This window comes from Panthera tigris, chromosome B3 (assembly GCF_018350195.1).
Source record: "Panthera tigris isolate Pti1 chromosome B3, P.tigris_Pti1_mat1.1, whole genome shotgun sequence".
Classification (NCBI taxonomy): Eukaryota; Metazoa; Chordata; class Mammalia; order Carnivora; family Felidae; genus Panthera; species Panthera tigris.
The window spans coordinates 27,251,156-27,264,755 of NC_056665.1; the positions used below are offsets into that span (position 1 = coordinate 27,251,156).

Here is a 13,600-nt window from a genome sequence, read left to right on the forward strand (position 1 = left end):
GCTATGTCTGCTGCTTTGACACCACTTCCTCCACTCATGCTTGAATGTGGCCTTGGGAATATATCTGGGGTGAGGTATCTATCAAAGGTAATACACAGCTATTAATGCAAGTTCAGAATCCTCATATGTGACAGGAAGCAAAGAGATTTTCATCTTGATTTTCATGGTGAATTCAGACTCTAAAAGCATTTATTTCCTCATGGTCCTGGTGACACTGAAGGGTTCATGCATGAGGTATCAGAACAACTTCTACAAGGATAACATCTGTGTGGTTCAACATTTATAGTGAAGATACAGTTTGTCTCTTCAATGTTGTCTTTTCCTATCATGGTGAAACAGAGTTTAATAAGCTTTGGATTATCCACCTATTAATTCTGGAGACAGCATCAGGACAGAGTATGGACAAACTTGCATTGTCTCCTGATGACAGGAGAGCTGATAGAACTTTCAATGTCTCCTTCATTGCAGATGTGAACTTCTCATCTGCTAAAGAGCAAAAATGGTGAATGGAGTAGTGTACCTTCCATCTGCTCCCCCAAACATACTTTCCATGCTACTTGTCCTACTCTGTCCACAGGAGCTGACCTATGTAAACAACATCAACAGTTCCTCTCCTCCTCTGGCTTTTGCTGGCTTTACCCAATGGGAAGGACATTGGAAATTACAGAGAAGAATGGGAGTGAAATCAAGGTAATTCCCACAGCCTGCAAATGACTCTTGTTGGCTGTAACCATCTACAGAAGATCACAGCTTCTGTTAGGGATCCCTTGCCATCCAGCTCCCTGCATTTCTGGGTTCTGCTATTTCCTTCCCTCACCTTCCCACTAGTCTGAAGGAACATACCATACTGGTTAAATTCCCTCTGAGTTACCCAATTTGAGCACCCAAGTGTTTCCAGCCAGGACTCTGCTGTACTAGGAAAATACAAGAAATGAACCAGGAGCATTGAGTGCCCATTTGATGCTTGTGATCTCTATTTTAGGTAAAACCTGTCATCTTAACTGATTAATTACCTCAGCACTATTAGACACAGGGCCAGAAAAGGCAGAGGAGTGGCAGTTTATTTAAGAGCAGTTTTTAATTTAAGAGCAGAAGTAGAAAACTGAGCTAGGAGGGAACTGATGTGGGAAGTTAGAAAGGGGGAGAGGCTGATACACTGGAAGCATCAATGGGGGGATATGTTTGGGTGGTGATCTGCAGCAGGTGACAAGAAGTGTCAGGGAGAGATATGTGAGATAAATATTTCAAGAGGCAGTTACCAGGGACCAACTTCAGATGTAATGAAGCTTTAATGCCAAATAAGGAATTCTGAGAAGGTGAGGGAGTAAGGTGAAGAGGAATAAATGAGTCAGGAGACAAAGGTATTTAAGAATGAGAAGGAGTGACTGAGGACTGAGGGTGGCATCAATGAGGAGAGGTGGGAGGTGAAGAGATGGATGCTGTGGCATCATGGGGGAGTAGATGCTGAAGGAGCAGAGAAGAGCCAGGAGTTAGAAGCAGCAGCTGGGCACAAGGAAGTCACCACCACCACCACCAGGCATGGAAATATGCAGGAGAAGAGAAGACAGTGACTTTTGGTGAAAGAATTTGGGGACATCTAGGTGTCAGTAAGGCAATGTGGAAAGGGACCAAGAGCTAGTAGAGCTGTCAGGTCTCTTTCCCTGGAAAGTCAGGAGTGGAAGCTCCTCTGGAGCACTTAGGCAGGTGCCACACAGCATTTTCTGTGAGAAAGACCAGATTTTAAAACAAACTGGGGCTTCATGTCACCTTTGCTGTCAAAGAATTCAAAGATGGCTTATGAATCCAAAGGGCATATTCTGAGAAACTCTCTCATGGAGGACACAGGTTGCCATTTAAAAATTGTAGATTCCAAACTGTAGAAAGGGTACATTCATCCTGAGGATGCCAGGGACAGAAATGCAACTATAAAGGTCTCCTACTTTCCAGTACTTAGTGCCCTGGGGATCTTAAGACTTTTTAAATCAGACACTTCATACAACTACCACTTCTGAGAAGAATCCCCAGTAAACATATTCATCTCAAGCAATCAGATGCAGTAGACAAAAACTGAAGGAGAGATCAGTTGTCTGGGGTTTAGCCATGGTATTGCCTAAGCAGAGCATATGAGACCTCAGCTGAAGCATGCTGCCCTATCTTGCTCTTTGTTCTCACTAGCCTTGTCTCACATGTAACACTCCACACACACACACACACACACACACACACACACACACACAAAAGCATTCCAGCATTTAATAAACATTGACTGAACCACTGGAGTCCTGTGGAGTGTGCACAGCTGGGTGTATTAACCACACTTTTGTGATAATCAATGGAAATAGCTTGAACCACCTTCAAAACTCAAGTTTATTATTCTAGGCTGTTAAATTGTAAAATATTATTTTAAAAGCACTTATGACCATCTTACAAGTCAAATTTCTACACTTGTAATTGATGACTTAAAAACTCCAGAGAAAAACATAAATGGATAAAATATAATTTTATATTATGTAAACTACTAAAAAGCTAGGAGACTAATTAATTCTAAACCTTTTGTCAAGTTACAGTTTATTTTTTCAATACATAAAATGTTTCCTTACAAACTGTTTTCCTTTTCCCAGAAAGAGTACAGAGATGCAGACTATTTTAACATGGAAAATGATTACATAAAAAAACTCTTGATGACCTCAGGAAACTGAAAGTTAAACAGTACAAGCCACTTGGAGTTGAATATTGCATTTGTGTCTTTTCTTACAGAGCATAGCAAGACTTGTTTTGAAATATACATATTTTCTTGTAGTGGAATCTTTAGTAAGTTATCTTGTATTTCCCATGATTTTCTAGCATTCACCTGAATAAGTGTGGATGCCAAAGGTTTCCACTCCAGAGCACCCCCATGATGAGCACCTTTTCTTCTCCCAAGAGTGGTCTTGGGGCAGTTTTCTACTGATGTTGGTGATGGATAAAGTTTCCCTTAGTCTTCAAACGATGTATATCTGTTAATTCCATCCCATCACGACATGAGCAACAAGGAGGTAACACATCCCAACTGTGCAGGAGACAACCATCATTGGGAAGCCCAACCTGAAACATGAAGAGAAGTGGATTGTGGTGTCTGGTGTCTGGCAAGTAATGTGAGTTCTAAATTAATTATTACATATGTCATTACATCATTATATTTGCCATGACTTAGGAGGTTTGTGTATCCACAAAGTCAATTACTTCTTATTTCTAGAAATTGAAAAGTTGGTTTTAACCTAGATTATATGGATGCATGCCTACATTAGATATCTCCCAATGTATGACATTTTATTGAGAAATGCTTACAATTTTTATAAATTTTGATTGACATTTTATAGCCTCAACTTAATCATCTACAACATTAGAGTGTTGGTCTTGATAATGACATTTAACAACTGTCAGTGTCATATAACTGGACCATTTTTTAAGTCTCTGCATCATCTTCCAATTGTCCTTCTGAGAAAACTGATTTCTTAGAAAGGTCATATTCCTACAGACCCCTGAAGTTCCTAACACTTAATAGTGAAGAGAGCTTTAGAGGTAAGATTGGGAAATAATCTCTTGTCTCTAGGAAGGTAAGAGGAAAGAATGGAATTTCTTCTGTATTCAGTGAAGTGCAGGAAGTATAGGTATGCACAAATACAAAAGAAGTCATGAGAAGATGAAAGTTTCCCTCATTATATTCTTCCCACGATGTACTTGTGTTCCCACAAATTCCTATCCCAGCTAACAAATCACAATTGATTCCCATTTCACATTTGGAATTCATGCTTTGAAGCCATTACTTCGTGCTGCATTGCCATTGAGGGAAGTTACTGCAAAGACTAAAATTTTTGTCCCAAAAGGCTTAAAAATTCACTGGGAAGAGCCTAGTGTGTTATAATGATAATGATTATAACATTCTTCCTTACCCCGGCCGTGGGCATGGGGAGTGCCTACTCAGAAAGAGTCACAGTAAGGCTCTCTCTATGAAGCTGTAATTAAAACAGAAACTACAACCACAAGTGAAATAGCTCCTTAAATTCTAGACCAGAATTAGACATTTCAGTAAGGTGGTAGCTTCTATTCTAGGCACATTTCTTTTACAAAATGGAAAACTGAAACAACAGATTTCAGTAAAATAATCTAAATTTGAGATTAGTAAACTTTTTTTTTTAATAGCTGAATATGTTAGCAATATGTCAGTCCTAATAATTGAATTCTGGAAAAATGCACCCCAGGAACAGTGTCTGTTCAACTCCAGGTGTCACAGACATCATCACAAGCGTTCACACAAATGTAAAACCTTTCCTTACACTGTGACAGATTGTATAGAATTGAGTCAGTGTCAAGTAAGATGCTGAATACTTCAACCTGGGTGATAGGACACCTGACTGTGTTTCAGAAGCAAGTATGCTTTGCCAAAGGATGGAGTCCACAAAAAGAAGACCTTACTCTTGGGGAGTCCAAGCCCAATGGAATTTCCTTGTAGATGGTTCTGCTGTGCTCCCAACATTGTAGATGGTTACTGGTGCCTCAGAGATGGCAACAATCCTGAGGAGTATCATCTATGGACTGATGCAAGCATTCAGACTCCATCAAAAAAAAAAATTGTTCATGTAGTGTCTAGACACTGTGGAAATCCTCATAAAGTTGACCTCATCAACTGCTCATATCACCTTTTGAGATTGATATCATCACATCCACTGTGCAGATGGGATTCGGAAAAGGAAGCAGACTTATCCAGGTTACTTGGCTAATCTCCTTTGGTGTGGACAGACATTCAAACCCCCTCAGTCTAACTCTAGAGTGCATGCTTTTAATCACTATACATTCTGCTTCCCTGTTGGTACAGGTAAACCATACAATGACAACATACAACTCAGAAATAAGTGACTTATTCACATCTACTATATGCTAAGGGCCTGATGTTGAGAATGCAGATGTTGAAATTTCCCAAACACAATAAGGCAGGTCATACATATTATCCCTATTTTATAGAAGAAACTGAAGCTTAAATATATTAAGGAATTTGAAAAAATATGCCACCACTAAGATGCAGATGATGTTTTGGCATATTTTTCTGGCTTCAAAATCCACATGCATTCCCACCACAACACATTAGTTAAGGGTACTGTTCTTGTCCAGCTGCATGATCCTGGGAAAGTATTAAACATCTCCATGACTGAATTTCTTCATCTTTAAAATGGAATAATAATACCTACTTACTAAGGTTGTTATGAGGATTATGCGTTCACCCCTATAAATCTCTTAGACAAGCATCTGGTCACATAATGAGCCACCAGAGCAAAGACTGACAAGAGACCCCTTAGTGTTCATTTAACATGACAGTGAATCTCAGACAAGATGTTCAGGACTACAAGGGAGACCTTTTAATATTCGCTGAGCCTCGGAAGAATGGATCAACCTAAGCCTATCCTAATACCACCTACAGTCTCCTAACACCACAACATACAAACTCCAGCCTAACCAGTGGGAAGAGAGAGACATAAACAAAAGCAGAAACAGACAGACAGAGATAGAGACAGAAAGAAAGGGTTAAAAAGGGAAAGGGGGAAGGGAGGGAGGTAAAGAGAGGAGGCAGGGAGGGAGAGACAAAAAAAAAGAGAAGGGAATTATATCAGATTTCAGTTCTAATATTTTAGATTCAAGCTTCATCATCTGATAGTTGGATTATAACATGCCAACAAAAAATAATACAAAGATATTTGCATGTACCATAAGATCCTTGAACCCATAAATGTGTATACAGTAAAGATTCTATGAATGAAAAATGTGCTTTTACTGTCCAAAGAGAATTGGCCTAGGTAAATCAGTATTTTTTATAGATCAAGAAACAAGAAACTACAGCCCCCAGGCCAATACTGGCCCACTGACTGTTCTTGTAGATAAAGTTTTATTGTAACACATTCTCTCCCATTCATTTACTTATCAACAAATGGATGTTCTATCATCTAGGGTAGCTGTGGCTGCCACATCAAACTATTGTTGAGTAGTTGCAACAGAGACCATGTGGCCCATAAAGCCTGAAAGATTTATATCTGACCCCTTACAAAAAAAAAAATGTTTGCCACTCCTTATCATAGAAAAAGACATTAAGTCCTAGGAAGGAGAAGAAACTTGTCATCTTCTTGTCAGCTCACTCAAAATGCAAGATAATCCCAGACCATAAGCCAATAGAAATATACTGTGAGCCACCATGTAATTTCAAATTTCTAGTACCACGTATTTAAAAAAAAAACTAAAAAAAAGTGAAATTAAATTTAATAATATAGTATTGAATCCAACATACCCAAAATATTTTTAACATATATAATCAACATAAAATTGAATAGTTTACATTAATTTTTATACTAAATCTTTGAAATCCAGTGTGGGTTTTCCATTCACAGAACACCTTAATTTGACTTGCCACATTTCATGCCTCAATTGTGCCAAACTGACTAGGGGTTGTGTGGTCCAATGCAGCTCTAGGTGGCTCGCAATATCTGGATGAAAACATTTGAAAAGGCAGGTTTATGACCTTGAGTTGATGCAGGGGATTCTGGCTCTACATGGAGCTTTCACAGAGAATATGCTAGAGTGAAGCATTTGCAGGAAAAAAAGAGGTTGAGACAGACTGGCAGGGTCGCTGCAACTACCTGTGTACATCTCCACCAGGCTAGCAACCTCATCAGGGTGGCCTTTTCTTGTACATTTTGGAAGTCACACATACAGACAAAGAATTCTCTAATGTTAGAGTCAAGACAAATGGTGAAGATATTCATTGGCATTTGATGGCACTGACAGCAGTAGCTACACACCTGAGTATCTGATGGGTAAAGACAAGGATGGGGCAGCTCTGTTGAAACTTCTAAAGTTGGCATCTTCCTTCTTGGGGTGAGCCCCTGCTGCTTTTTCCTGTGGGAGTACCATTAGTTTGGTTGGTGTTTTAATGCTTCACTCCCTGTCCAGGCAAGAGTCCACTGAAAGGAGATTTATTTGAAGTGAGGGAAGTAATGACTTCCTATCACTGCCAGCCATTCTCTGAGTATACATATTTATGCTCCACATTTACCAAGAGCAGTTCCATTTCCCAGAAGATACATCTGTCTTCCTCCCCAAGCCTCTCAGAAAAGCAGTACCTTCACCAAAAGGCTTAGGAAAAGCATATTTGTTCAAAACATAGCATCACATTATGTTTTCATTTCCCTCTGAGATTATTTTCAATCCATTCTGGCTCCAAACATCACATTCTGTTACAGAAGACAAAAAAACTTGAATGTCAAAGAACAAATCGAGGGATTTCAGGAGAAGATGGCAGCGTAGGAGGACACTGGGCTCACCGCGCATCCTGCTGATCACTTAGATTCCACCTACACCTGCCTAAATAACCCAGAAAACCACCAGAAGCCTAGCAGAATGGAGTCTTCAGAGCCAAGTGCAGATGAGAGGCCCACGGAAGAGGGTAGGAAGGGCGAGGAGGCAGTGTGCGCTGCATGGATGGGCAGGAGGGAGCCGGGGTGGAGGGGCAGCCTGTCGGCCAAGCAGAACCCCCGAGTCTGGCTTCCAAAAGCGGAGGGGCCGGACGGAGTGTGTTCCGACAGCAAGCATGACGTAGCATCTGGGAGGTCATGAGATAAAAGTTCTGCTCGGAAAGCGGGAAGGGTGGAGGACAAAGGGAGAGAGAGCTGCTGAGCCCCGGGATGACAGAGCTCGGCTTAGTGGGGAACAAGGTGCTAGCCAGTGCCATCTCCCCCGCCCATCACCCAGCCAAAATCCCAAAGGGAACCAATTCTTTCCAGGGTACTTGCTTGCTACGCGCAAACACCCAACGCTGTGCTTCTGCAGAGCCACCTTTCTGGCAGAGGGTCTGACACCTTTCCACTGCCACAGGGCCCCTCCTGAAGTGGATCACGGAAGGAAAAGCGAGCTAAGCCTACCCCTCCTGCCCCCATGCACCTTGCCTACCCACCCCAGCTAATATGCCAGATCCCTAGCACCACAAGCCTGGCAGTATGCAAGTAGCCCAGACAGGCCACGACACCCCACAGTGAATCCCGCCCCTAGGAGAGGGGAAGAGAAGGCACACACCTGTCTGACTGTGGCCCCAGCAGTGGGCTGGGGGCAGACATCAGGTCTGACTGCGGCCCTGCCCAACAACTCCAGTTATACACCACAGCACAGGGGAAGTGCCCTGCAGGTCCGCACCACTCCAGGGACTATCCAAAATGACCAAACGGAAGAATTCCCCTCAGAAGAATCTCCAGGAAATAACAACAGCTAATGAACTGATCAAAAAGGATTTAAATAATATAACAGAAAGTGAATTTACAATAATAGTCATCAAATTAATCGCTGGGCTTGAAAACAGTATACAGGACAGCAGAGAATCTCTTGCTACAGAGATCAAGGGACTAAGGAACAGTCACAAGGAGCTTAAAAATGCTTTAAACGAGATGCAAAATAAAATGGAAATGACCATGGCTCGGATTGAAAAGGCAGAGGAGAGAATAGGTGAACTAGGAGATAAAATTATGGAAAAAGAGGAAGCTGAGAAAAAGAGAGATAAAAAAATCCAGGAGTATGAGGGGAAAATTAGAGAACTAAGTGATGCACTAAAGAGAAATAATCTACGTATAATTGGTATCCCAGAGGAGGAAGAGAGAGGGAAAGGTGCTGAAGGGGTACTTGAAGAAATAATAGCTGAGAACTTCCCTGAACTGGGGAAGGAAAAAGGCATTGAAATCCAAGAGGCACAGAGAACTCCCTTCAGACATAACTTGAATCGATCTTCTGCACGACATATCATAGTGAAACTGGCAAAATACAAGGATAAAGAGAAAATCCTGAAAGCAGCAAGGGATAACCATGCCCTAACATATAAAGGGAGACCTATAAGACTCGTGACCAATATCTCTTTTGAATCTTGCCAGGCCAGAAGGATTGGCAGGAGATCTTCAATGTGATGAACAGAAAAAAATATGCAGCTGAGAATCCTTTATCCACCAAGTCTGTCATTTAGAATAGAAGGAGACATAAAGGTCTTCCCAAACAAACAAAAACTGAAGGAATTCGTCACCACTAAACCAGCCCTACAAGAGGTCCTAAGGGGGATCCTGTGAGACAAAGTACCAGAGACATCGCTACAAGCATAAAACATACAGACATCACAATGACTCTAAAGCCGTACCTTTCTATAATAACACTGAATGTAAATGGATTAAATGCGCCAACCAAAAGACATAGGGTATCAGAATGGATAAAAAAACAAGACCCATCTATTTGCTGTCTACAAGAGACTCATTTTAGATCTGAGGACACCTTTAGATTGAGAGTGAGGGGATGGAGAACTATTTATCATGCTACTGGAAGCCAAAAGAAAGCTGGAGTAGCCATATTTATATCAGACAAACTGGACTTTAAACTAAAGGCTGTAACAAGAGATGAAGAAGGGCATTATATAATAATTACAGGGTCTATCCATCAGGAAGAGCTAACAATTATAAATGTCTATGCACCAAATACCGGAGCCCCCAAATAGATAAAACAACTACTCATAAACATAAGCAACCTTATTGATAAGAATGTGGTCATTGCAGGGGACTTTAACACTCCACTTACAGAAATGGATAGATCATCTAGACACACGGTCAATAAAGAAACAAGGGCCCTGAATGCTACATTGGATCAGATGGACTTGACAGATATATTTAGAACTCTGCATCCCAAAGCAACAGAATATACTTTCTTCTCGAGTGCACATGGAACATTCTCCAAGATAGATCATATACTGGGTCACAAAACAGCCCTTCATAAGTTTACAAGAATTGAGATCATACCATGCGTACTTTCAGACCACAATGCTATGAAGCTTGAAATCAACCACAGGAAAAAGTCTGGAAAACCTCCAAAAGCATGGAGGTTAAAGAACACCCTACTAAAGAATGAGTGGGTCAACCAGGCAATTAGAGAAGAAATTAAAAATATATATGGAAACAAACGAAAATGAAGATACAACAATCCAGACGCTTTGGGACGCAGCAAAGGCAGTCCTGAGAGGAAAATACATCGCAACCCAGGCCTATCTCAAGAAACAAGAAAAATCCCAAATACAAAATCTAACAGCACACCTAAAGGAAATAGAAGCAGAACAGCAAAGGCAGCCTAAACCCAGCAGGAGAAGAGAAATTATAAAGATCAGAGCAGAAATAAACAATATAGAATCTAAAAAAACGGTAGAGCACATCAACGAAACCAAGAGTTGGTTTTTTGAAAAAATAAACAAAATTGACAAACCTCTAGCCAGGCTTCTCACAAAGAAAAGGGAGATGACCCAAATAGATAAAATCATGAATGAAAATGGGATTATTACAACCAATCCCTCAGAGATACAATCAATTATCAGGGAATACTATGAAAAATTATATGCCAACAAATTGGACAACCTGGAAGAAATGGACACATTCCTGAACACCCACACTCTTCCAAAACTCAATCAGGAGGATATAGAAAGCTTGAACAGATCCATAACCAGTGAAGAAGTTGAATCGGTTATCAAAAACCTCCCAACAAATAAGAGTCCAGGACCAGATGGCTTCCCAGGGGAGTTCTACCAGACCTTTAAAGCAGAGATAATACCCATCCTTCTCAAGCTATTCCAAGAAATAGAAAGGGAAGGAAAACTTCCAGACTCATGCTATGAAGCCAGTATTACTTTGATTCCTAAACCAAAGACCCAGTAAAAAAAGAGAACTACAGGCCAATATCCCTGATGAATATGGATGCAAAAATTCTCAATATGATACTAGCAAATCGAACTCAACAGTATATAAAAAGAATTGTTCACCATGATCAAGTGGGATTCATTCCTGGGATGCAAGGCTGGTTCAACATTCCCAAATCAATCAACGTGATACATCACATTAATAAAAGAAAAGATAAGAACCATATGATCCTGTCAATCGATGCAGAAAAAGCATTTGACAAAATTCAGCATCCTGTCTTAAAAAAAACCCTTGAGAAAGTCGGGATAGAAGGAACATACTTCAACATCCTAAAAGCCATTTATGAAAAGCCCACAACTAACGTCATCCTCAATGGGGAAAAACTGAGGGCTTTTTCCCTGAGATCAGGAACACAACAAGGATGTCCACTCTCACCGCTGTTGTTTAACATAGTGTTGGAAGTTCTAGCATCAGCAATCAGACAACAAAAGGAAATCAAAGTCATCAAAATTGGCAAAGATGAAGTCAAGCTTTCACTTTTAACAGGTGACATGATACTATACATGGAAAATCCGAGACTCCACCAAAAGTCTGCTAGAACTAATACATGAATTCAGCAAAGTTGCAGAATACAAAATCAATGTACAGAAATCAGTTACATTCTTATACACTAACAATGAAGCAACAGAAAGACAAATAAAGAAACTGATCCCATTCACAATTGCACCAAGAAGTATAAAATACCTAGGAATAAACCTAACCAAAGATGTAAAAGATCTGTATGCTGAAAACTACAGAAAGCTTATGAAGGTAATTGAAGAAGATATAAAGAAATGGAAAGACATTCCCTGCTCATGGATTGGAAGAATAAATATTGTCAAAATGTCAATACTACCCAAAGCTATCTACACATTCAATGCAATACCAATCAAAATTGCACCAGCATTCTTCTTGAAACTAGAAGAAGCAATCCTAAAATTCATATGGAACCACAAAAGGCCCTGAATAGCCAAAGTAATTTTGAAGAAGAAGACCAAAGCAGGAGGCATCACAATCCCAGACTGTTGCCTCTACTACAAAGCTGTCATCATCAAGACAGCATGGTATTGGCACAAAAACAGACACATAGACCAATGGAATAGAATAGAAACCCCAGAAATAGACCCATAAAAGTATGGCCAACTAATCTTTGACAAAGCAGGAAAGAACATCCAATGGAAAAAAGACAGTCTCTTTAACAAATGGTGCTGGGAGAACTGGACAGCAACATGCAGAAGGTTGAAACTAGACCACTTTCTCACACCATTCACAAAAATAAACTCAAAATGGATAAAGGACCTGAATGTGAGACAGGAAACCATCAAAACCTTAGAGGAGAAAGCAGGAAAAGACCTCTCTGACCTCAGCCGTAGCAATCTCTTACTCGACACACCCCCAAAGGCAAGGGAATTAAAAGCAAAAATGAACTATTGGGACCTCATGAAGATAAAAAGCTTCTGCACAGCAAAGGAAACAACCAACAAAATGAAAAGGCAACCAACAGAATGGGAAAAGATATTTGCAAATGCCATATCGGACAAAGGGCTAGTATCCAAAATCTATAAAGAGCTCACCAAACTCCACACCCGAAAAACAAATAACCCAGTGAGGAAATGGGCAGAAAACATGAATAAACACTACTCTAAAGAAGACATCCGGATGGCCAACAGGCACATGAGAAGATGCTCAACGTCGCTCCTTATCAGGGAAATACAAATCAAAACCACACTCAGATATCACCTCAAGCCAGTCAGAGTGGCTAAAATGAACAAATCAGGAGACTATAGATGCTGGCGAGGTTGTGGAGAAATGGGAACCATCTTGCACCGTTGGTGGGAATGCAAATTGGTGCAGCCACTCTGGAAAGCAGTGTGGAGGTTCCTCAGAAAATTAAAAATAGACCTACCTTATGACCCAGCAGTAGCACTGCTAGGAATTTACCCAAGGGATACAGGAGTACTGATGCATAGGGGCACTTGTACCCCAATGTTTATAGCAGCACTCTCAACAATAGCCAAATTGTGGAAAGAGCCTAAATGTCCATCAACTGATGAATGGATAAAGAAATTGTGGTTTATATACACAATGGAGTACTACATGACAATGAGAAAGAACGAAATATGGCCCTTTGTAGCACCGTGGATGGAACTGGAGAGTGTGATGCTAAGTGAAATAAGCCATACAGAGAAAGACAGATACCATATGGTTTCACTCTTATGTGGATCCTGAGAAACTTAACAGAAACCCATGGGGGAGGGGAAGGAAAAAAAGAAAAAAAGGTTAGAGTGGGAGAGAGCCAAAGCATAAAAGACTGTTAAAAACTGAGAACAAACTGAGGGTTGATGGGGGGTGGGAGGGAGGGGAGGGTGGGTGATGGGTATTGAGGAGGGCACCTTTTGGGATGAGCACTGGGTGTTGTATGGAAACCAATTTGACAATAAATTTCATATATTAAAAAAAAAAGCATTCCACTGTCCTCTGGAGTGCATAGTTTCTAATAAAAAAATAAAATAAAATAAAATAAAATAATTTGTTAAGTTGCAAAAAAAAATAAAAGCACAAATCAAGATGCCAAATTTCAGATGGAGGCCCAGACAAACGCTGCATTTGATGTATTCAGTTTTAGGTAAAAACGCAACTGTGATGACACACCGTACTCCAAGGAACCAAAACTTCCAGATTTCTGGGAAACAAGCTGCCCCAGAAATACGCAATTTCCAATGGAGGTCAGGCATTGCACTGAGAGCAAATCTCCACACACTGAAGAGAGACCTGGTTTTCAAAAGGAAATGTTTGCTAATGAAGTCTCCTACTTGGGTTTTAGACTGAAACCA

The 13,600-nt window shown here is 40.5% G+C and overlaps 1 protein-coding gene across 1 annotated transcript in view; it reads right to left on the reverse strand.

Moving 5' to 3' along the window:
* Positions 1–2,600: 2,600 nt before the first annotated feature.
* Positions 2,601–13,600, reverse strand: part of OCA2 (OCA2 melanosomal transmembrane protein) — a 471,457-nt gene continuing 460,457 nt past the window's right edge. The window contains exon 23 of the mRNA XM_007098939.3: positions 2,601–3,084. Within this exon, the coding sequence (XP_007099001.1) occupies positions 3,000–3,084 (85 nt within the window). The 3' untranslated portion in view covers positions 2,601–2,999. The remainder of the gene's footprint in view (positions 3,085–13,600) is intronic.